The 25532-nt window shown below is 46.3% G+C and overlaps 1 protein-coding gene across 1 annotated transcript in view; it reads right to left on the bottom strand.

The window, feature by feature from the left end:
- Fyb2 (FYN binding protein 2) overlaps positions 1-25532 on the bottom strand; it is a 122609-nt gene that overhangs the window by 51595 nt on the left and 45482 nt on the right. Inside the window, exons 5-8 of the mRNA XM_023702673.1 lie at positions 23723-23739; positions 22024-22185; positions 20379-20412; positions 2888-2988 (exon numbers count right to left, since the gene is read on the bottom strand). Coding sequence (XP_023558441.1) covers positions 2888-2988; positions 20379-20412; positions 22024-22185; positions 23723-23739 — 314 coding nt within the window. The remainder of the gene's footprint in view (positions 1-2887; positions 2989-20378; positions 20413-22023; positions 22186-23722; positions 23740-25532) is intronic.

Below are 25532 nucleotides of genomic sequence, written 5' to 3'. Positions count from 1 at the left end.
CTTAAAGCTTATTTGGGGAAGACTTTAAAATTGTAAATTCAGTTCTTAAAGACTGTAGAGCTACTGATATTACTATTCATATTGAGTAGGTTGTGGTGTTCTGTGCTTTTTAAGGAACTGTCCCCTTTGCATCTAAGTTGTCCAATTTATATATATACGCAGTTCTTGGTAATATTTCCTCACTATTCTCTGGATATTGCCATGGTCTGATGACACACCCATTTCTTTCTTGATATTAATCTGTATCTTTTCTGTCAGGTTTGTCAATTTGAATGATCTTTTCGAAGAACAAACTTTGGATTTCATTGATTTTTCTCTGCTGTTCTTCTGATTTCAATTTCACTTATTTCTGTTCAGTTGTGTCTTTCCTGCTACCTAATTTGGGTTTATTTTGCTCTTGTGTTTCTTTTCTTTTCTTTTTTTTTTTTTTTTTGCAGAACTGGGGATTGAACTCAGGCCCTTGTGCTTGCCAGGGAAGCGCTTATACTACTGAGCCATCTCCCTGGTCCCCTCTTATGTTTCTTTTTACAGATGTAATATTATAAGTAATTGGAAACTTTTTTCTTTAAAAATCTTTTTAGTTGAAAAGAAAAAACTGTGTGTGTGTGCATGTGTATATGATGTTTTGATATACATGTACTTTGTGGAATTGCTTAATTGAGCTATTTTACATACATACAACACATACTTAAATTTTATGGTGAGAACACTACACTCTTCACAGTCTTAAAGCACACAGTATAATGTTGCTACACTCACTGTGTCATACACTCGAATTTCTGAGCTTGTTTCTCCTGGCTGAAGCTTTGCTCGCCCTGCCTGGCCCTCTCCCAGCCTGCACATCCCTCGGCTGCTACTAATTGCCATTTTACTTGCTGTTTCCAGGAAAGCAACTGTAGATTCTACACACAAGTGAGGATAACACAATATTTATCTTTCTATATTGGGCCTCACTGCTGAACACAGGAGCCTTCAGGCTCATGCATGCCAGTTTAAATGTTAGAATTTCCTTCTCTTTTTACGGCGGAGTAGCTTTGCGCCGTGGCTCTGTCCCACACTGACTGTTCCTCAGCGCTGAGATGCTTGGGCTGACCCAGGCCTTGCCCACCGAGATGTTGCTGAGTGAACAGCGGATGCAAATGTCTGGCCCTCGCACGGGCTCCATTTCCTTTGGACTTAAACCCAGATGAGGGGTTAGTGGAGCATATAGTAATTGTTCTACACTTTTTGAGGAATTTCCATATCATTTTATACGATCAATCATAAGAAACGAAACTTAATTGCATCGACTCCCCCACATTTTGAATTTTTGTTGTTATAATTTACATCTTTTTCTATTGGGAATTCCTTATCAAATTATGACAGCCACTGTTATTTTTAATACTAGTTTTGTCTTTTTATTATAGGTATTCTTTAACATTCCTTCTTCAATGCTAGCGGAAATGAACTGGACGCATCTCACACCTAACATGTTGAGAGTTTTATTTTCTCCTATATCATTTTAAATTTTGTACTAAAAGTAAAAGGGATTTATATCCTATCGGTACAGTTTTAGAGGATTCTGAATTAGCTGTGCTTACTTTTACCAGTGAGTTTTATGCTTTCCTGTGTTTTTAGGGTTCTAACTAGCATCCTTTCAGCTTGAAGAACTCCCACTAATGTTTCTTATAAGACAGGTTCCCTGGCCATTAAACATCTTCCAGTTTTTGTTCTTCTGGAACAACTGGGGTAAAACAGCCTGTGCCCTTTATTTTCCTGGAGGGAGGTTCATCTTGGTTCTGTGGAGCAAGGCAGGGAAGGGGCGGGACACACAGGGTGGCCTTATGGTGGCTTGTCCTACAGCACAGTAGTGTAATTTCTGCTGCCTGCGCAGCATAGTGCTGTAGTTTATGTCCTGCTGTACATCACAGTATTGCATGTAAGAGTTATGCATATAAAAGCAAAGGTGCAAGTTGGAGTTTCCTTGGCCCCTTTGTTCCCAGTACTGTAACTGTGCATACTGTACACACTTCCTCATTGGGCAACCGGTTCATTTAGTGACCTAGGCCCAGGAACAAGGCTCAGTCATGACATGAGAAGACTATCTATGCTCGTGTGACGTTGTGCAGCACAACCTCCCGATCCTCGGTTTCCTGTCTGGAACAGCAGGGCCATAAAACTGCTCTGCCAGTAGGGAAGCACACAGGACCTGTCACAGAGCCACAGTCCAGAGCTCAGGCTCAACACATACTTGTGTTCATTACAGCTTGAATATTTATGGATTCGGCAGAGAACTGCGTGGTTCCATAGCAGAGGACAGACACTGAAACTTGCAGAGGTGTGACCAGGGTCTGGTGTATCCTTTAACCCAACAGGCTTTCCCTTTACACAATAAGGTCTGAGCACCGCCTTCAGTACCAGAGGTAGGAGGGGTGCACTCCGAGCCACCACGCTCACGCCCATTGCCCTCCTTTCCACTGTCCAGACTGGACACGGGTGGCTAATTCTCACGGTCTGTTATCTCGCTCTCCACACACGGAGGAACCAGGGACTTCAAGAAAGATACCAGGAAAAGAGAGATGAAGTTTCTATAGTGGGAGAAGGAAGCAAAATGAACCAGCATATCTTGATTTTTCCTCCCACGTATTTACAAAAGGCAAAGCAGCTGAGTCGATTGGTGAAGAGAAAATAGACAGTGGAAACGGCAGGCACAAGAGTCACGAATAGCACTCATGCCCAACTTATTTACATTTTAAAGACATCAGACATAGGGAAAAAATAGAAACGAGGTAGTGGAACGGAATGACTGTGAATTTTGTACACTTGCAGTTAGCGAGAGGAAAATACTGTTTTTGACACATTTTAATTCCATGCGGGGTTACGATATTAATTGGCGCAGCAGACTCACCACCAGCAATTTTTTCTGCAGTGCACAGGTTAATGGAGTTGCCAGACTGTCTCAGAGATGAAATTGTTGCCTCATAATTATGTGGTTCTTCAAATTCAGCACTGAGAATCATGGAGAGAAAAAGGTTACTGCAAATAAAACATTTCTTTAAGCACATTTTAAAGCTCTTAGTATTTTTTTTCCTCCCTAGAGAAGTGCTGCATGCCTGGCCACCATGGCCCCTAAGCCAATGTGGAAGGCACACCCGCCCTCTGCCAGACACAGAGGCATTCTGGCGGAAACACAGCGCTGCAAGGTATCTTTCAATGACTACACAGCTCACGTAGAAAGCAGTACAGTGAAACCCTCTGGTGCCAGACACAGCAAGGAAGGCTATCTGGCCAGGGATATGGCTTAGTGACATAAGCACCTGCCTCCCAAGTGCAAGGTCCTAAGTTCAATTCCAAGTAGAAAAAACAAAAACCAACCAATCAAACAAAAAAAATCTAGACACAAGGGGCCCGGGAGATAGCTCAGTAGAATAAGTGCTTGCCTGGCAAGTGCAGAGTCCTGAGTTCAATTCTTGGTACCACAAAACAACAACAACAACAACAACAAAAAGCCATAAAACAACCCAGACACAAATACTATATTTTTAAGAGTCTATAATTCAAGCATAACTGATCACTAACCCAACACGTTCATAATTTCATGATAGAAGTTGGCACTGAGCAAGGATGAACAGAACCGTGGGGTGAAAAAAGGGAGGCTTCGACCGAACACATAATCAATGGAAAATCGCAGCTGCACCCTCCGCACGTGACTGGACCAGGGCAGAAGCAATTACTCACCACCCTACAGCCTACGTGCGGAAGAGGCCTTTGTATTTGGGGTTCCTTCTGACTCTCTGCCATTTCCACTTATGTTCACATCAGTGCTGTCACCGCAAGTGACAAGATGGGCACTCTCTCCTGTCTTTTGCTTCCCCATGTGTCAGTGCATCAGGAGCATGCCCTCCTCCGCTCCCCCTGTGCCTTGCACATCTTCTCTGCAATATTTTCAAAGACATGGAGTCATGAATTCTAATGCCTCAGTAGCTTCTCCCTTCACATTTTTGTTCCTCTCGCCCTGCATGAAGTGATGGAGAGAAACTTTCTGAAATTGCAGGCTACACCATACATCTCGTGCTCTAATGGCCTAACAACCTCATCAAGTCTATGGTAAATTAACTTTATTAATAAGAAACAATTTGTGGAAGAATTGCAAGAAGATGTCTAATCAATTTCTTGCACTGCTTTTGTCAGAAATGACTAAATATCTGCCTTCACATCATTAAAAAGAAAGAGTTCCAACCAAATGTTTTTGTTACATAAAGGCAACTTTCAGATCAATTGCCTTTACAGAGGGCAGGCCCAGAAAGGGAAAAGGCTTATTGTTAGAAGAAAGAAAGAATATGGTAGGTGTATTTAAACCTTCTTTGCTGTCTAAGAATCTTTCATTTATTTTTCTAGTACATTAAGGCTAAGTCTGAGAGCCACCTTGATTTTCCACAGTGTGGATCAATATAAAGAACTTGGGTGGCAGAGAAGAAATAATTCTGTGATTTAAATTTATCTAGGCTTCAATTTCTTTTCTTTTATGTATTTAGTACAGGGTCTACAGGGTCTTACTACATAGATTGGACTCATCGTGATCCTCCTGTTTTCAGCCTCTCAAGCTCTGGGATTAGAGGCGCAGGCCACCAGGCCCAGTCTCAATTGCTGTCTCACTGTGTCCTGGGGGCAGGGCTGGCACAGTACGCTGGGGATCAGGCTTCAACCTCTTTATGTCCACAGTTTTGAAAAAAATACCTGTTTCCAAGACTATATAGTTATTGGGAGGCAGCACAAAATAGCAGCTAGACTGGAGTATGGTTCTATCGGGTCTGAATTGGAATCTGAGCTCTCGCCAACTTATAAAGTACGGGATATTTTAATCCTCCATCTCCCACTCTACAAAACAGTAAGAATAATATCCACTTTCAAGGTATATTGTGGGTATTGAGTGAAGGGTTTTCCTTCTGTATATGGTATTCTACAAAAGTACGATGTGAAATCTTCATTGTGTAAAGTTCTTTCATGACTGACACAGCCTCAGGGTGGTGCATTTTCATACTTCCTCATCAGAATTCTCTAGTAATTTACAACATACATCCTAAAATCTCAACGGTTCTTAATATCTTCAACACTATCTCTGCTCCGAAATCAATAACAGCTGCATAGCTGCGACGCGATTGTTAAAGATGGTTTGCAAAACCAGGAATTTCCTAATTCCATTTGGGCCCTTCGAAGTACATCATCAATGTCTGAACACGTGGGGTCTCGCTGCTGCAGGGTGCACAAGCTTCTCCCTCTCCTGGCTGGTCCTCTCTTGAGGCTTTGGGAGGTGGCTGCAGCATTCCTAATGTCTCAATAGGATAATCTGCCAGCCCCTATCAGCCACACACTCTGAAGAAGCAGCTCAGTTTAAAGATCTGCTGTCTACTCAGTCACCTCACTAATCGCAGGAATAGCTGCTCTTTGAGGGCCTGCCCTGTGCCTGGCCCTGCATCTGGGTCCACACTGTGCGCTCCCCTGGATGTGTGATCTTACGCAGTCACAGGCTCTTATTTCCTCCAAGGACCACGGTGAGGACTCGGTGTGGACACGACTCAGCGGTCTCATGGATGACTTCTGACAAGCACAATTTGGTTTGGCTCCATGACTCAGGTGAGAGGGTGGGTCATGCAGCCCCACCACATGAAGTTTTAGAAGGGAAAAGAGTTGGGATTCCACAGAGGCTGAGACTTGCTAGCCAAACCTTTTGGTGAGTTGTCATGCTTACGTTATCAGGAAGGGAGACTCAGGCTGTGGGCCAGTTCCTCACACCTGTGGTTTCAAGGGGCCTTGCATTTGGGAGACAGGAGGGACAGGAGCAGCTTAGAAACACTTGATATTGGGGCTGGAGAGATGGCTCAGTGGTCTAAAGCACCTACTTGAAACAAGCTTGGCAAAGCACAGGGACCGCGGTTCGATCCCCAGCACCACATGCCAGCCAGCCCCGCCCCCTGGTGGGCTGAGCTGGCCACACACACACACACAATAAATAAATGTAATAAAAAAAGAAACACTTGATATTTGTGACTTTCTGCAGCTCCTGATGACAAAGGAATATGAGACTCTGATTTCTCAAGTAGCCCACATTCCAAACTGGGCAAATTCCAAGGTCTAATAAATGCTTCCTGTAGGACCACTTTCCTCATAGACTTTTACCCTGAGAAATTCTTCTGGCTTCATGCATTAAGGATCAGACTTAAAAAGTAACACCCTTCATCTCTAAAGTAGCTCTCAAAATTACTTGTACCAGGTTCACAATATATATGGTGAATTTTAAAACATTTTTTCCTCTCATACATCTAGTAGAACTGGTCCTCTACAGTGGCTAAAGATGAACTGTTGACAGTGCTGTGGAACAGAATGGCTAGAGAGGCACGGTTCAGAATGCACACGTGCGGGGTGCATCTCGGCTCCACCTGGCGTGGGCCTTGGACAGCTGATTTGACCTAAGTCCCTTTATTCTTTAATCCTCTTTGTGCAAAGATAAGATGATATATTGTGCCCAGTGCAAGGCATGGCATAGAGCACTCACCACTCTCGACGTCACCGCTGTCTTCCCCACTTCTACTCACTCTTGTACCACTTGCACTTCAACTTCTACCACCCTCCACGCTAGCTCTCCTGCTGTTACAGAGCATACAGATGCGCACACACGTGTGAATGTGCATTTCACAGATGCACACAGAACCTCACCTCCCCCTTCACTGTAACCCTGGTAATTCTACTAGGACCGCTGCAGTAGCAAAGAACAGATACAATATTTTCAGTCTCTCTCACCCCTGGCACTGAAGATTTCTTTTATTCCTATATTTATAACCCGATTCTTTCTAAAAATGATCCTAAAACTGTAACACACAAGTACTTTTGATTAAAACATTGGCTAACCTTGAAGAATATACCATCTCCTCTGGCCCAACTACGATTGAGGCAATTAACCCTGAAGCTATGTTGTCACACATTGCAGGAGCATCTGGCGGCAACTGGAGTCACTAAAGAGGAGTGTCATTACGGCTAAAGCAAGGAGGACCCCAGAGGGCTGGCCACATTATTAACAAAGACATAAGGAAGGAATAGGATATTGGCTCTAGGTGCAAAAGTAGAAAAGCTCTGAGATTTCTCACTCAATTAAGTCATACACCTTTGTTCACATTTGTTTTCTGAAACAGGTCTCACTGTATTGCCCAGGCTGGCTTCAAATTCCTGAGCCCAAGTCATCCTCCTGCTTCAGCCTCCTGAGTAGCTGGAACTGCAGGGGTGTGTCACCATGCCCCATCACTGACCCTTGGAATAAATTATACTCGGATTGGGTTTGCACAGGCTATCTAACTTCATCTTCTTAGAAGCACAGTGGAGAAACGGAGGCTTGGGGCTATTGGGTAACCTGCCCAAGACAACCCTGCTTGACGTGGCAGGGGTCTGATAGAAGATCCCTGATTCCTATCCACTGTCCTTCCCTCTATACTGCAAGTCATTCTAGAATCAAGGGGAAACTGCAAAATGGAAAATACCAAAGCCTCGGAGGAGAGTGGAGGGCAAGGAACTTATGAGAGGATGTATGTGGGGTATTTTTGCAAAACCTTTTGAAGCTGATCTGACATTTTCACAGAGCTGTTTTCCGGCATTAATCATTTGTATGGAAAACATGTTGTGGGGGAGTGGCTACAGTCTTGTGCGCCTCACATCATCACCTACATGCGAAGAGCAAGATTTACCTGCGGTGTGTGTTTCCGAGGGACTGGTAACCCAGTGCGCTCCTCGAGGGACTTTTGAAGAGCACCCCACCTACTCCTTATGCAACGCTGACAGGAAACCACTCCAAGTGCTCCTTTGGGTCACTCAGACCAGACTTTAAAGAAGCTGCATTTCAAATTCCCGAGCATCTACTTCAAGCGCCACAGTTCCTCACCCTTGTTACCTTACCAGGCAGGAAGGAGGACGCCACTGAGCTAGTGGCAGGTTTCCATGAGGTACCCAGGCTCCCGGCTGCCCCGCTGCTGCCCAGAGCACAGGACCTCACTGGGGGCAGAGTTCATCCCTGTTGCCACAACCAACCTCAGACCGCTGCCTCTTCCCACATAATGCTGCTTCCATGTTGCACAATGACAGATGCTTGCTTCAGCCCTCATAGGTATTTGACTCAATCCTTACAACGACACTGACAGTCGCAGCCAGGAATGCTTTCTCTATGCTTACTAGGGCTCAATCTCACAGGTCTGTCTCTGTCTCCCATATGAAGAAACGCAAGGTTTAGTGACACAAAATCATTTCCCCAATCACATGGCTACTGCCTGGACCTCAAAGCATAAGTTCAAGGCTTTCTGACCCCAAAATCTACATTCTCAAACTGCAAGACACATTCCCAGAACCATCCAATGTTCGAGTGTCACTTTTCTAAATTTTGCTTGTGCCATTGATTAGAAATATTAAACCTTTCCCATGCTGATTGTTATGGTTTGTGTCTAGTTGTCCCCCCTAAGCCTCATGTAAATTATGGGGCAGACACCGCTGGAGGAGCAACGAGTGGCTTGAGGGATGGGGCCAGAGGGATGGGGTGGGGCCCGAGGGGCACAAACCTTTAAACTGGATAGCCCTGTGCTGAGATGTGGAGGGGGTCATCTTGGACACGCAGCGCCCCAGCCCCTCCTCCAGTGTCTTGAAACCTCCAGTAACTGTGAGCTAAATAAACCTTTCCTTCCCTCATTTTGAGTGTCGGGTATTTGTCCCAGAAATGAGAGAAGAGTAACTAAGACACTGATAAAGATTTTATAAAGATAGTGGGGAGATAGACCCAGAAAGGGGAACATAGCAAAACTGGCCTGGACACTGCTGACTCTCATGAGGTCCAACCCTTCAGCTAACTTTTATTGAAACACTCTCCTGGGCACACACTCTCTTTCACACACCCTGCCAACATGTTCTTCATAGCAGTTTAGCTGGGGTCCTGAGGACCAGGAAGCTTCCACCTCCCTGCTTTTGTGTCTGTGACCCCTGGGCTTGCAGTACCCTGGCCACTAATCTCCTCTTCACAAGCTCTTGGTGTTTTTTCTTTAAAATCTGTATTAGGGCCACTCTCTCTGGCCCTTCCAGGAACGTTTCTCCACATGGCAGCCAGGATAACCCTAAAATATATGTAGACCTTGTCAGGACCCTGCCCAAGCCTCTCAGAGGCCACCCATGGAGTCTGATAGTAATAACGCATCAGCAAGCTCCTCCCCTGCACAACCTCGTTCCTGGGGGTCCGCTTCCTGCTCCTGGAAAGATTCTGCGTGCCCTGTTCCTTGTCAATCACCATGTCTCGCCTTGGTCTTCTTACCCAAGTCCTTCTCCAGTCACCTTTTCCAAAGAGCCCACCTCCCCTGCTTCAATATAGCACAGACTCTGCTTTACGATTAGTCATGGCCACAGTTCTGCAATCCTTTCATCACTTTTAAAATTAGTTTAATTTTATCTCTGCTGTTCAGGTATCTCTGGTGCTCTTGTGAGGACCACACACTTGGGTCCCAGGTGCCCACTGAAGTACCCGTACCCTGTAGATTCCTGGTTGACAACTGGCTTTCTGATTTGGATCCACCTCTCCTGATGTGCACAGAAATACAGAGTGAGAATCCCTTACCCAGGTGCCTGGGGCCGGATGGTCCAGAGTACAGAGTTTTGTGGATTTTGGAATATTTGTATAGAAGAACTTGTTGAGCATCCTTAATCTGATCATTCAAATCAGAAATGCTTCAACATCCGAAACTTGTTAAGCTTCATGATAAAGCTCAGAAAGTCTCAGATTCGGGGTCATTGTGGGTTAGAGATGCTCAGGCTGGGCTGGAAGCTCCTACATAAACACGAGATGATTTCACATCATTAGATTTTCTCACTGAGTTCTTCTTTATTGCTGGACACTGTTGTAGAACGTAAAAATAAATGGAGGCAATGTTCTTGGACTCATTTGAAACATTAATAGTAAAAAAAAAAAGCAGAATTACTTATGGAATGAATAATGTCTTGGTAAGACGACGACCAGCAGGAAGCTGACATTTAAGCATATATTGTATCTAATTGCTATTTGCATATTTGTCTTTCTAGCCAATTAAAATGCCTATTCCATTATAGTGGAGTCTTTGCTTGAAAAATGGCCTGCTCATTGTTGGGCTCAGTAATGATTAAATGAATGAGTAAATATAAAAAATGAACCTTGCATTGTGAGGAGGCAGCAGGTGGTGCTGTGGGTGAAGACTGCTCAGCACACAAGGGGGGGGGGGTGGCATTTCTCTTGGTTCTGGAAGCCTGCTGTGTTTAGAGCACAGCCAAAGCGTCAGTCAGTGAATGACAAAGAGGGGGTTAGGAGGGAATTTTGGAGATGAACAGTGGCCCAAACACGCAGAAGGAACTTCTCAGCCCTGGTAGTGTTCAGGGTTTTAAAATTTTTATTCTTTTGGTTTGGTTTTGGTTATTTATTTATTTATTTGAATTTTAGGGAAGGGTCTAAAGGATGTTCAGTGTCTCACTACTAGATCGGACTCATAGTGATCCACCTGTTTACAGCCTCCTATGAGCTGGGAAAATTTTTATTCTAAAATTCAAAATAGACGCGTAGTTCTTGATGATTAATTAACATAGTTAGCTTCAAAAGTAGTAAGTTCACAGGCGAGGAGAGAATTCCACAAAAGGTAAAAGAACAAGGACAATTTTTTGGTAGTGTCACTTGCAGCGGACTCTAAGGAACAGAGGAGAGAGAGGGGTCCTTGTGCAACCCCATTTTTACACAGCAGTGACCCTTGCGCACATGCGGAGCACAGGCTCTGATAATTTAGCTTTCCTTTCAGGACATAATGAGATGTGCAAAGCAACACAGACTATTCAGGTAACAGAGTCTGTGTATGCACATCAAGGTCAATGAAGGCTGAAGTCACTAGGGTCACTCACCCACCCCTCTTCTCAGCTGTTCATGGTGCAGCGCTCACTCATTACATATTTTTCTTTTTGTGCCCTCTGTGTGCTACAGTCTCAGGAAAACAGATGAAAAATACCACTAGTCCCTTCTGGAGTGTTTGGCTGACAGATACTTCCAAAAGCCCTTCAGGAAAAAATCCTGTCCAAACCAAGATCAAGCGCTTGAAATCTCTGGTAAAGTGCAGAGTGAGCATCCTGAATAGGCTTTCTACATAAGACGATAAACCTCGCTGGCTCTTGCTTTCTCTTCTACAAGGTGTGAACACCCGCCTCCTAGGAGAGGCATGAGGTAACTGCGCCAAACCTGTCTAACCCATGTAAAAGGGCCAGGTAAAGCCCCGTGTGTGGCCAGTCAGATTCGTCCTCTCAGCCCTTTTGCTCCCAGCTCCTAGTAGAGCCGTGGGAGGCCACATTCTCTGAAGAGGAAAAGGCTTCATCAGAGCTGGCTCTGAGGGCCTGGAGGAGCCTTGTGTTGCCACAAATCACCATCTCACTGTGCTGGTGCCAGCCAGGGGGTGAGCAGCAGACTACCTAGGAAAGCTTCGCTGAGTTTACAGCCAACCCCGTGACTTGCCTTCCCCCTTGAGCTCTAACTCTGTTAGCTCAGCCTGGCACTAGATTCTCCAAAGAGCACGAACCCTGCTGAGCACTGCGCAGGCTCAGGATCCAGGCTGTGAGGTCCTTGTGAGGACTGGTACATGCCCGTCACCGCCATTCATTCAAAAGCTGTCTCCCATGAAACTCTCTGTGGTGCCTGAAAGGTCAGGAACTGCTCATTTTAAAGGAAGGAAGAAAGCAGAGAGGGAACACAGTGGACAGTAGGCAACTCCAGGTTTTGTCCTGCCCTCCTACCCCTTCTCTCTCTCTCCCTTCCCTGGGAAAAGGAAAGTAGACAGAATGTCCTGCAGCCAGTGTTGGCACTCTGTCCTTTCATCTTGTGTGGAGAGGAAGTTAGGCCCTAGGAACTTTGGGGGGAGTCTCTGTCGCTAAAAGAAAACAATCCATCTTTTAATGCTCTGCTTTTCCCTGCCAGTTACACCCACACAAAAGTGGACTCCAGCCTGCAACTTGTGATTTGATTCCCCCCCCCAATCATTAAGGATTTCGGCTTAGCATCTGAGCATCGCTGAAGAGCAAAGGCAAGGCCCGGCTGCACAGCCTCTCCTCTTTGGGCTCCACCCTGGCCAGCTCGCTCTCGTGGCGCTCTCCAAAGACAGAATGAAAAGCTCAGGCAGGCATTTGCAATCACCTGCTCAGGCCATCTAGACTCAGTGCGCAGAGCGAACTGGGTCAGGCGAGCCTTGCCCTCCTGGGTGGTATGCAAAGGACCCGTGGGATCCTGGAGCAGCGCCCTGGGGTGGGTGAGAGGCTGCCACACAGCTGCATCATCCTGGGTTAACTGACCTGACTCCCCAAGGCCGGAGAGTCCATGAACCACAAACTTCCGGTGACTGTGGCTGGGAGACTTAAAATGAGTGTGTGGATATGTTTATGGCATAAGTCTGTAGAAAGAGCTCAGTGAACAGATGCCAAGGGTGAAGTTTTTCAAAAGGAGAAATTTTGACAATATGAGAGAACAGAAGCACTTAGGAAATCCACTGCTCCTGCCACTGGTTTCCTAGTGAAAGGCAGGCCAAGTGTAGTTGTGCTGTGTCCCCCGAAGTCCAATTAAAAAGTGAGAAGTAGTAGTTCCTGAAGTACCATAAATGGAGGTCACCTTGACATTCTGGGTCTAAAACTCCCCAGGGTACAGGCACCACAAAAATGCTTCTCTTCTTTCTTCCCCAAGAGCAAGTGACTTGAGCAGGCGGTGGCGTCCAGCCACACGCTCCTCCAAGCAGAAGGCAGCGGCGTCCTCTGGTGCTGCTCTCGCACACCAGGCCGAAATGGCTTAGGTCCCAGAGAACTCAGGAAAGGGCATTGTGAACAATTAAAGAACCAACCTCACCACTCCCACGCACGCACCAGCGATTTCTTTGCTGCTGTGGCAGTAATGTAGAACACAATCCCACAGCTTCAGGAGGAGGCAGCCCAATCTTGGTTTGTGCTCAGCACTGGTTGTGTTGATACCAAGAATCAAACTGTTACCCTGGTTTCCTCTTTCGCTCATCTATTTACTTACATACCTACTCCCTTCCATCCCCTCCCTTTTTCTTCCCTTCCTTTCTTTTTGTGTTTTGTACAGGATCTCACTATACAGCTCAGACTCGTAGTGATCCTCTTGTTTTCAGCCTCCTCAGTGTTGGGATTAGAGGCATGTGTCACCACCCTGGGACTGTGTCACCACCCTGGGACTCGGTCACCGGCTCAGCAAGCCTGGGGTTGGGGCCAGTGTGGCAAGTGGTACAGGAGATTGAACCTTGGTCTCTGAGCTTGCCTAAGCAAGCACTTAGTGGGCTGAACTATCTCACTGGCCCTCCCTCGGATTTCAATTCCCACAACTTATCCAGTGATTCCTGGTTCTCCTCCAAAATACAGAGCCTATAATCTCAGCACTCAGAAGGCTGAGCTAGAGGACCAGTATGAGTTCAAGGCCAGCCTGAGCTACATAGTGAGGAGCTGGGGATTTGGCTCAGTGGTAGAATATTTGCCAGGCAAGCTGGAAACTCTGGGTTTGGTCATCAGCACCAAAAAGAAAAACATAAACCTCCCCTAAAAGCAATTCAACCAAATAAATACAGTAAAAAAAAAAACAAGAAGGCCAGAAACAAACAAGGCAACTGAACTACATAGTTGAGACCCTGCCATAAAAAAAAGGAACCAAAATAGGACTTGAATCCATAAATTTCTTTTATCTAATTTCTACCAACTGATTTATATCAAATCACCCTACTGTGATTCAGTTTCCTCTTCTGTGAAATGAGATATCATCTGTCTCTTAGGATTTTCATAAATGAACTCATTTATATAAAGTACTTAAAACAGTCATTGAAGCTGTTGTTATTCTTGCTGTGGTGGTGGAGGCTTCCTGGGTGGTCTCCCCATTTCCACCCGCTTCCCCTCTACATTCATTGTTTACACAGTATCTGGACTGATCTTTACAAAGTAAATGGCCACTCATATCACTTCTTGGCTTGCAGCTCTCTAATGGCTTCCCAGGGCCTGTATGCAAACTTCACGTTCGGACCTCGAATCCCCCGGCTCACGAGGACTTACCTGCCACCTCCTTCTTTCTGGTTCTTTTACTAGCCGAGACTGGGTCTCCCATGAGATTGCACCAGCTCTTCCTCCTTCTAGAATGTGCTTCTCTGAGGCCTTCCTGTTCTACCTGCACCCAGTTCTTGTCTCGTAGGCCTTAGCTCAGAGGTCACCATCTCAGAGGCCTTTCTTGATCTTCTAAACTTTCTTTCATTACTCCCAGTCTCAAGTTATTGTGCTAATACTTCTAATTTCATAGCATTCACCACTATTTAATTAAGGACAGCAAATGTGTTTGCCCAGCCACAGTGATGCTGTTATTATCTTTCTGCTGGGAGGCACCTGGCTCCTCCATCCCCAGGTCCAAGCCTCACTCCTGTCTAACCCCAGTGAGGTCCAGCCGCATGACCCACCCCACCCGGAGAAGCCCTCTAAGTTCCCCAGAGGCCCAGGCAGACATAATGACAGCACATATGGAAAAGTATGCCCCGGAGTGCTATGACAGAGACTGTCCCAATGACACAAAACATAGTGACACTAGTTTTAAAAAACCTTCACAAAAAACAAAGACATAAAACAAGTGCAAGTGAGACTCCTGAGAACCCACCTGCAAGCCCTTTCCTGAGACCGGCACATCTAAGTCTTCTCCACTCCTGCTGGAAGCAGCCCTTTCCTCCCTTTTGGTGCTGAACCGGGGCTTCCCTGAGTCTAGACATCCCCCTGCCCCTTCATAACAGGCAGAAGGCATATTGAGAGCTAACAAATGCAATAGCAGCAACTCCTCAGGCCTGAGAGAGGCCTGTCTGAGTGACTGATGCGCATAGTCCACACAGATACTAGCTGCCTGTTGGGCAAGGATGTTGGCTAGTGTGAGTTAGGCGGGCAATGCAAGAATAGACTGTCAGGGACTCATAACACGCTCCTCTTTCCGAGGCATCATGGATGGGGAGGCAAGAGTGGAAGAAACCAAGTGCCTGTGAGGTCTTCCGTTGGGAGCCACAAAAGCTAGAAATTAATGATATGTGGGAGGGCAGGATGAGGCCTCATTGACTAAAGCAGTCAAACTGCTTCAGTCTTGAGAAGAACATCCTGCCTGTACATTGTGGGCTATTAGTCGCTAGGCAACCTTGTGTCTTGTAACTTTTGCAAAGGTACAAGTCAGTGCCCTTCCTGTTGTTCAGGGGTCCTTTGCCAATCACACATGGTCCACCACATGCCCTCAGCTACTATCTCCTGTCTTCATTTTCTAAATCCTCGCACCATTTTCTCCTGGGGACCACCAAGAGAACAACAAATCCCTATAGTCTCTTGTGTACCCCACATTTTGTGCTACACATCTCAAATGGTCTTCGTGACACCACAAAGGAAGAAAGGGTCTCACTGTGGGGCTTTTCCCAGATGTGAGCACCAATGCTGTGGCTAAGGAGTGAAGCAGCAGCTTGAGCCTGTAGTAGCAGGCTCCAGTAGTGACCCGCAGCAATGGCTGTTCCATCAGATAGTGCGGCGGCTCAGAGTCCATAAGCTAGAAATGGAAGACGGCTACGGTGGGCACATCGCCTTCTTCATAAGGCTGGTAATATGTACGCTAATGAAGCCAGAACACGACAACTACCTGATGAATCATGGTGGGATGCAATGGAGGGTTAGAGAAGAATGTAGATTGTAGATGCTTCAAGTACAGTCATGCAGAGAAGGGTGAAAAAGGGGTGATGCTGTGCTGGGGAGCAGAGCTTGGACAGCTGGTTGGGGGTTTGCAGGACAGAGCTCAAGCCTTTTCTTCCCAGCTCAACTTGAAGGACTTTGAAATAAAAAATCAAAAGTGTATGGTTTTTAGAAAATTTTTTTCTCTCTCTTTTCTAAAAGTATGTACTATGGTTTGTGTCTAGTTGCCCCCTGAAAGCCTCATGCAGTCATGGGGCAGTTTCTAGAGTTTATGATTAATTCTTAATCCAATGCTGGGATTATGGGCATGAGTGCTACACCCACCATGGGGCAGATAATCTGCATACAAATGTAGGGAGGGGAAAGAAGCTTGCTAGCTGCAGCAGCTGCTGCCCCTCCCTTTTCTTCTTGCTGTTTTCCTGCCTCTGTGAATGCCGTGAACAGCTGCCCTCTGCCTTGTGCCACTCTGCCTTGGAGCCAGCCTCGTACAGACTGAAACCTCTACTAACTATGGAGTAAAAGTAACTGAAAAGGACCTGAGACAGTGTGTGTGTGTGTGCACAGACGCATGTAAGACACAAACGATGACCAAAATACACCATCAACACTGACATCTTTAAAATCACATTGACTTTTTACAAAGATGGTGCCGAAGGCGAAGAAGGAAGCCCCTGCCCATCCTAAAGCTGAAGCCAAAGCAAAGCTTTGAAGGCCAAGAAGGCTGTGCTGAAAGGCGTCCACAGCCACTAAAAGAAGAAGATACCTACGTCACCCAACTTCTGCCATCCCAGGACACTGCAGCTCGGGAGGCAGCCCAAATACCCTCGGAAGAGCACCCCCAGGAGAAACAAGCTTAACCACTACGCCATCATCAAGTTCCCCCTGACCACAGGGTCAGCCATGAAAAAGATCACGGACAGCAACACACTCGTGTTCACTGTGGCTGTCAAAGCCCATAAGTACCAAATCAAACGAGCTGTTAAGAAGCTCTATGACATCGATGTGGCCTGATCAGGCCTGATGGAGAGAAGAAGGCATGATTATGGTGCACTGGATGCTGCCCACAAAATTGGGGTCATCTAAACTGAATCCAGCTGGCTAATGCTAAATATATACTTTTTTTCCAGAAAAAAATAAATAAAATCACATTGAAATCTTTAAGATTTAAAATTAAATTAAATCTTTAAAATATACAATGTCATTGTTCTTCCTCAAAATACTCCCACTCACTTTGAATGCACTTCACACTTACGCCACTGCTTTTGCCACTTTCTGAAGCAGTTCTGGAAGTCCTGGAAGGTCCCTTCTGCGAGTGTCTTTACAAGGTGTGATACACATGGATATAAAATGCTTCTGCCAAGTGCCAACAAACAGAAAGGCATAACGCAAAAACATTGTGCTGGGTCCTCACCAACCTGATTCACCCAATTTGGCACTGTGCAACCTCTGGCTCTTCCTCAGATCACCATGAAAAGCCAATGTCAACTCAGGACACTGAGGCAGCCACACAGTGCAGTACAGACCCTGATGAAAAAGAACTTCCAGAATTGCTTCAGAAAGTGGCCTGAAGGATGGGATAAGTGTATTCAAAGAGAAGGAGAATATCTTGAGGAGGCTTAATGCAATGAATATTTCACTGTAATAAATTTTAAAAAATGTAAACATTCATTGTATTTTTTTTTATCATGCCTCATTGTTTTGTCCACCTTGTGAATTAATTACTGAATTCTCAACGTATACAAAAATGCCTGGTATAGCACATACTCAATAAACATGCATTGAATTAATGAAACTTTCGGGGATGGGGAGATGGCTCAGTGGAATAAGTGCTCCCTGGCAAGCACAAAGGTCTGAGTTCAATTAAAAAAAAAAAAATTAATGAAACTTTTCTAAAGAAAAATACTGGGTTTTTCAGGTACTGAGTTCCTCATGAGTGGATTTTTGGAACTATGAGCTATAAGCTTGAATCGTTACCCTTGGTAGGAAGGTATACAATAGCTACGCCTCTCTCTGGGTGTAACAGCAAACACTTCACAGTCATTTAACCCTCCCTAGAATGGTATGAGTTAAGTGTTATCGATACTGCTATGTCACAAAAGTAGAAAGTGAGGTTTCAGAGGGAAGGCCTGAGGTCACAGTTATTAAGTGGCAGCTCCGGGATTTAAAACCCAGGCTTTCATTAACTTTAAACTATGTGGCTGGCCCCACCAGACAACCCCCAAGTTCCTTTCCTGTGATATCATACATTCTATTTCTAAATCTAATGTCTACATTAAAGATTACTCACCTTGTTGAAGATTAATACCCTAAATATGGGAAAGCCTCTTTTGAAACCAGTTACCATGGCAACTGCACCCATGGATATTGGGCCTCAGGGCACTGATGGGCTCTGATATCACTGACCAGAGTCCAGAGTCTTTCGCATGACACTTCAAACCCAGCTGTGCTCAGTATCAGCAGGAACTGCGCCCAGGACCCCTTGCTGGTCCTGCAGATACCTAAGTCTCTCAGTGTTTACCTACAGCTTCTGCACACCTCCCATAGACTTAAATCATCTCTAGGTGACTTGTGGCACCTAATACAGTGTAAATGTTACATAGATAATTGTTACACTGTATTTGGATAATAAAGAGAAGATGTCTTTACGTGTTCATTAAAGGCACACTGCTTTCCCGATATTCACAGATCAATCTCATCTCTTATTTTTTGCATGCTAGGATACTTTTTTATTTCTTCTTCCTCATTACCATGTCCTTATTGTCAACCATGGTCTATGTCTATCCTGATTGTTCACTGACAAGTCCACGCATGCATCCATCCAACCACCCATCCACCCATCCATCCATGCATCCATCCATCCATCCATCCACCCATCCACCCATCCATCCATGCATCCATCCATCCATCCATCCATTCACTAGCACTTAAAGGGAATGTGGTTGTTTCCCTAACCCTGCCCGTATATGCATACCTTACAGTATCACAGATAGAAACAAATGAGGAAGGCCATCTAATTCAAGTCACTATGTAGGACATAGATCAAGTGACTTTATCTTCTATGAAGCCACCCCTCAGTAGTGTAGTTTCTCTTTGCCTATCTTGTCCTCCTTCTTACCAAAGTATGGCTGTACCGGTGGTATGAACATTTTAGAGACTGACTGCCCAAACCCGCTTATTTATCACAAAGTGCCAGCACTACAATTGAACTTGAATAGTGAGGTTCTAGGTTACAAAAAAACAACAGCTACTATTTCATGCTGGGCTGCTGGGGTGACTTGGCTTGCATTCTGATGGAGGGGACCTTGTGTACCTGTGGTGGCATGCATGCCATAGATTCACCACCACTGGTCTAGACCATAACTGATAAATAACAAAACCTCACTCCATCTTGAGTTATGTTCTAAAGTTAGCGTGAAAGGGAATAGTTGGAATTGCCCTTAGGAATCCCCTAGGAAGACAGGGCCCTCCTGAAGACAGGCCACTTTCTGCCACAGGCCCCTCACAGCAGGTTTGTCCTCACATAGAAAGGACTTGCTATTTCCTTGCATAAAGAATCAAGAAGTCATCTTAGAGTAAAGAGGCGAGGAAGATGCACATCCGTTAGACCTAAAACCACAGCAGGCTCACACTGAGATGCTTACAGTGTGACTTCAACAGATGACCAGACCCCAGCTCAGCAGAGTGCTCTGTCCCCTCCTGTGCCCTCCCACTTGGCCAAACTGGCCATATGCACACTCTCCCTAGCCATGTGACCACCCAGCCAGTTGTGGCAGAGCTGCCTTTAAAGCCTGCTGCTGGCTACAAGGTCTGAGCAAGCCCACCTGCCCGACTCACTGCATGCATTGCAGACCCTCACTATACGGACTGACCCCTGCAGCAGCGGATAACTGATAGCACTCTAAAGAGCTCCTGACCCTCTCAAGGAAACGCGACCCCTACCCCAAGTGTACAAAGTCTACATCTTGTGTTTTCTTCTATTACAAACATAACAGCTGCACTATTATAAACATTTGACACATGAAACAATAGTATGAACATTTGATATTTTAGTGTAGCTCCCCTTTTAAGAGTAGCCTTCTTGCAAAGAAGAGCATTCATTGTGAGGCTTTTGAGGTCCCAAGTCAACATGTGGGCACCTATAGGTTTCACTCTTACACAGCAAGTGGCAAACACTCAAAGCTCAGGGCAGGAGCTGCAGGGGAGCTGGGAGCAGCAGCCATGCAGTCATCCCAAGACAGCCCGGAGGACATCTGTGCAAAGGCTGTCAGCCCCCAAAACTCAACGGACACCATGCAGGTGGAGGGCTGCTGAAGTGCCACGTCCATGGCAAGGCTCGGAGGAGGAGCACCCCAGAAACAACATCCTCCTCCCATCACCACCCCAACTCCCAGCCGCCCGGAGCGTTCTTTATGTCCCCACTTGGTCTAGCACTATGGAAGCTGATATTTCAATGTACTCCCTCTCCGTAATTAACAAAACCTCTTTGCAACTTAGTTTTAGCACAGGAGTTACATACATGCCACTTAACACTTCATTCAAAGCAAAAGTTGCTCTCAGCTTCTCCAAGCAGCACAGACACTGGGCTTTTGGCAAGCACCGACATCGGGCCCCTGCGCAGGGCTGGAGCATGGACTCACCTCTCTGGAGGACCAAGGAGCTCTTTCCCGTCCGCTGCAAGGGCAAGAAGCAGAGTGAGAAGGAGGCACTGGCCTTAGTCTGGTAGAGTGAGGGCTTTTCATGCCACAACCAGCTCTCAAAGCCTGGTGTGGAGTGGCAACTCATCTGGGACTCCGGGGACTCCCTGTCCCTGCACTGTGGCTGTCACCCCCATGTCAGGGAGCAGGTATGGATACGATCTCCTTGGCGGGTGGGAGCCTCTGTAGGGTTTCTCTATTCCTGTCTTGTCTTGTACAGAGCAGGGCAGTGAGCACGGCTGCCCATGTGTGGCTGCAGGCGCACTGGCCGTGTGCTAAGCATCATTCAGGCTCTTTTGAGGTACTCAAGTGCACATCACCTTGCTGTTCTCACTGTGGTCTTGTGAGACTGAACTATCATTACTGCTACCTATAAACAAGCAGAAAGACTCAGTGAGAACAAGGCCTGAACATCCAGGGCTAGGGCTGGGGAGCTGGAGCCCGTGAGGCCACTGTACTATGAAGACGTGGTGCTTCACTCCTGCTCCTGGAAAACTGTCTCTCCCATGAGGAAAGCAGGCGAAGGCTTAATTATGTAACATTTATAAAAACCACACTTAGCCTTCTTTGATGTGGAGATGGTCAGGTTACTAAAGTAAACTAAGGAGAACGCTGTCGCTCTGTGTAGGATTTCCTTCCAGGGTGAGGCTTCGGATGGGTTGCAGCACCGGTTCTCCAAGTGTGTGGTTCCTGGGCCACCAGTGGGAGCATCCCTTTATGACTCGTTAAAAGGCAGATTCTGAGGCTCTACCCCAGGCCAGCTGAATCTGAGATGCTGGAAACCGAGCCTGGCCGTGTGAGCCCTAACAAGTCCTCTCGGTGATGCCAACATGTGCTCAAGCTGAGCATCATCAGGCTGGAGGAACCCACGAGAGGAAGTTGCCTGAATCAGTCAAAGGAGCAGTGTCCCGCTCTCTCCATGTACCAGCTGCTAGTGGCCGTGGCCACAGTAAGACGTGTGTCGGCACTACCACACATGACCCCCAGAAGAGTGCTCTCCTGCAACAGGACCCAAGTCAGGGGTTTCAAGTGCCACCAAGGTCAGGTGGTGGGTGAGGAGTGGGTGACTGCCGTTCCTTCAGCAGCAGAGTAAGATGCAAAGTAGCGCCGAGGAATGGGCTCCAGAGCTGTGTGAGTGCCTCCAAGGGACGGGGAGGGCAGGCCGGTCCCGTAGGACCCTGCTGGGCCTCCAGAAGGCCTCGGGCCACGTTCCCACTGGCCTGCTCCCCTCAGCCCCCACCTCCCCTGCCCTGCACCACTGTGTTGGCAGCAGGGTCTGCAGGGAGCACCAAGGCTCACCAGCTCCCTGTTCAGTGACTTCTTGTTCTCTTCCTCTTGGATGTATTCCCAGCCCATCAAGCACTCTCAGGGGAGGCAGGCTGCCTGGGAGTGGCAGGGCCAAGTCCCACAGCTTTTGTCATGTAGCAGGCAAGTTGTCCAGCCTGTGTAAGTGCACCACAGTGATGGACATCTGGCCTGGGCAGGGGAAGAAGGGTGGTGCTGCCTTACCTGGGCATCGGTGCCAAGGGAGGGACCCAGGACGTGGCCTGCAGGGCACTCGGAGTGTGCAGCTCCCACGTTTCCTTACCTTTGGCTTGGGTCTCAGTGAGGGCAGCCTGCTGCCTCTGGAAAGCCTGGAGATCTACGGCTGGGGGCTTTGGAGGCTTTGGGGGAGCAGGACCCAGAGACTCAATGGGAGGCAGTGGCTTCGTTCTGGGGAGCTGGGGTTGCTTGGTGTCCAGAGGGTTTGCTGAGCAGAGACAGGACAATGTGCAGGTCATGGTTTCCATGTCATGACTGGTTCCCCTGCCTCAGTCCTCCTCCCGGCCATCTGCACCCACTCAGCAGCCAGTGTGCCCAGCCCTCGGCAGACCCACTGCCTACCTGTCCCACACCAGTGCCTGGCCTGCCTCATCGCATGGCATCAGCCCTCCACAGACCACCGAACTCAGCCCAAAGTCCTTCACCTCTTACCTGAGACTGTTCGTTCCTATTCTGGGATGCTTCTCTCTCGTCTGTCTGTCTGTCTGTCTGTCTGTCTGTCTGTGTCTCTCTCTCTCTGTCTCAAGCTTCAACTCTCCCCCCACCCCATCCCCACCCCCATACTGGGGATTGAAGCCAGAGCCTTCACACTGAGCTATAGCTCACCCTCCTTATTCTTCTTAATTTTGAGACAGATTCTCATTAAGTTCTTAGTGGCCCAACTTGGGCTCAAATTTGAGATCCTCCTGCCTTAGCCTCCCAGAGTACTGAGATTATAGGCTTGTGCCATCCTGGCCTGCCTTCAACCCACTCTAAAAACTCTGCTCCAATGATAGCTCCAAAAGCTCAGGATGGCTTTTCTTGATTTCTCCAGAAATCAAAGCCAGAATGACCCACTCTCTGATTTGTATTCCATCACCAGTGCCAACACTGTGGCACTAGTGGAGAGGCTGGTCCCTCTCCCTATGACCATGGGGCCCCAAGGCAGGAGCGTGTCCCATTTAATCTCCCAGGACCTGCTTAGAGGGGACAGAGAGATTCTTCCCTGAAAGGATTCTTCAAACACTTAGGATGTAACATAGCACATGAGCTACAATGAGGAGAAAAATTTCTTCTGATTTCCAGGGCTCATAGCCTAGGACTGGCTTAAAACTGCTTTGTAACTTTTGGTATCTGTTAATGTTATAGCCTTGAATTTTCTTTTAAAGTCAAGATTTTATGTATTTTGTGCTTCTGCACTCAAAATCCAGTTCCTACAGAAATTTCAGTATTGTACATGCAAATCATATCTGCCTATTACACTGAAAATAACACAGAAAGGTCGTGTATAATCCAAGTGCCTTCATATTTGGTTTTCAGAATATGTAGCTGACCCTACAGAATTCTCAGGGTAAAACTTAGCAAGTAGCAGGGTCTCTGAGGTGCCTCTCTGTAGCTTCTGTCCTGAGCTTTTCAAGCCGGGAGTGGAGGGACAGCATCCTTGCCCTACCAGCAGGGGGCACTGCTCTGATGCACAGAGTAAAATTATTCCCTTCTGAGACCTTAGCTCTAAGCCCAATATCAGAAGGTGCAGTTTTTATCAAATTAGAGAGAAGACAATGAAAATACACTATCACTTACCGACTAGGTTTCTAATTTTTACCAGGCATTTTACTAAGCAATTTACAGTTATTTCACTTAACTCTCCCAATAGTTCTAATTTGTTTTTATCCATCTTTCCTCCCTTTCCATCCTTCCTTTTCTAAATGTTTATTGTATGCCTGGCATTGTTCTAGCAGCTGGGGATAGAACACATGCAATCCTACCTTCAAGAATTTCTACTCTAATTGGAGGAAATGGATGCAAAACAAGCGACAAATAAGCAAGATAATTCAAGAGAGATGTCTGGAACTCTTGCCTCAGTTGATTGTCGCTGGCAAGGGAGGGAAAGAGAAGTAGGAAAAAGATCTGAGACTCAGAAAAGTCCAGAACGCATGGCCGTAAAGACTGTGGTAAGTAGTTTAGTCTGTAATCTCAGGACTGGAGAAATCAAGGAGAATTTTTAAACAGGAATTCTACCCACCTATCTAACCATGAATGCATCCATCTGTGAATCCATCCATCCAGGAACCCATCCACACATCCATCCACCCACCCACCCACCCATCCACCCACCTATCCATCCATCCATCCATCCATCCATCCATCCATCCATCCATCCATCCATCCATCTATCCATCCACCTACCCACCCAATCATTCAATACATTTTTCTTTTGAGGAAACATTCAACTTGGTCTTACATCTTGTTCTTCTAGGGATATGGCGGCAAGGAAGATGATCTTTTTAAAAAATTTTTCTGAAGTAACTGAAAAAATGTATAACCACATACCAGGTATAGGAATAAGTGATATGGGAGGACAACTTGGTACCTTTTCAAATATAGTAACCAACAAAGTCCACTCAGCAGATGACACTTGAACCAAGGCTTTCTTTAGTGAAGGGAAGGAGAGGCAGAAGAGTCTGCAAGGCAGAGGGGCTGTAAGTATAGAGACCTGGGGTGGAGCCCACCTGGTGCTCTGAGAAGACATGTCCCACGAATGGGCCTGTAGGTCACACAGGGCTCTGGACAGCTAGGACTAATAAATTTCTACATCATTTCTGACACTATTTACTATTTTTAGTCTCTTTAGTGGAAATTTTCAAAAATTTATTTATTTGGTGCAAGGTCTCACTACACAGTTTGACTCCTCCTGTCTCAACCCCTCCAGTGCTGGGATTACAGGTGTGTGCCACCACGCCCAGTGTCAGTGGCTGGCATGGTGCGTCCAGGGTTCTGGGGCTGGCTCAGCCTGCAGTACCAAGGCAGGATTGAACCCAGGTCTTTGTGCTTGTCATGCAGGTGCTTAGATTGCAGAGCTATCTCCTCAGTCCTTTATTCTCTTTAAAAAATAATAATAAAAAAAATTAGCACTGGAAAAAAGATAGCAGACATCAACTGTCAAAACAATATTGATTTTTAGTAATTTTTCATGACCCATTGCACAGCAGGGACTTGGATGTGGAGCAGCATAACGGAGGGCACAGAACGGTGCCAGCTCGGCCTCCGGTGCCTGCCACTCACAAGAGGCCCAGGGGAGACTCCTGTGCATCATGTGCCATGTGCGAGTACCTAGGTGAGTGTGCGCTGTGAAGATGGGTGTTTACTGTTCCTAAGCAGATGCGTAAGTTTCCTTATTTAATAGAACTTGGGCACATTGTTATTTGTAAAACAACATAGTAAGTTTCAGCAGCTGTGGTATAGAATTACAAAAAGGTATCCAATCGATTTTGCTTTTGATAACTTACTGTAATTACATCTATAACACTAATACGACAAATGCTAATACTAGCAATGTTATAATACTAGAAATGTTATAATAAAAACATTAAAAAATAAAGGAAGTTTTGTTACGTATATACTGTTTGGATGTGTCTAGGCTGCAGGTTGGAGGTACTTGTATGATAATAAAATATATATTTTAAAGGATATTTCATTTATATATAAACTACATTATACACTTTACGTGGGGACCGACACAATTCCTCTTCACTCAGTGCAGCCAGGGAGGGGGAAAGGCTGACATCCGTGCCTTAG

The sequence above is a fragment of the Octodon degus genome, unplaced genomic scaffold (assembly GCF_000260255.1).
Source record: "Octodon degus isolate 3935 unplaced genomic scaffold, OctDeg1.0 scaffold00156, whole genome shotgun sequence".
Classification (NCBI taxonomy): domain Eukaryota; kingdom Metazoa; phylum Chordata; class Mammalia; order Rodentia; family Octodontidae; genus Octodon; species Octodon degus.
The sequence above is the reverse complement of the archived record's forward strand: the minus strand, read 5'-3'. Positions and strand labels throughout refer to the sequence as shown.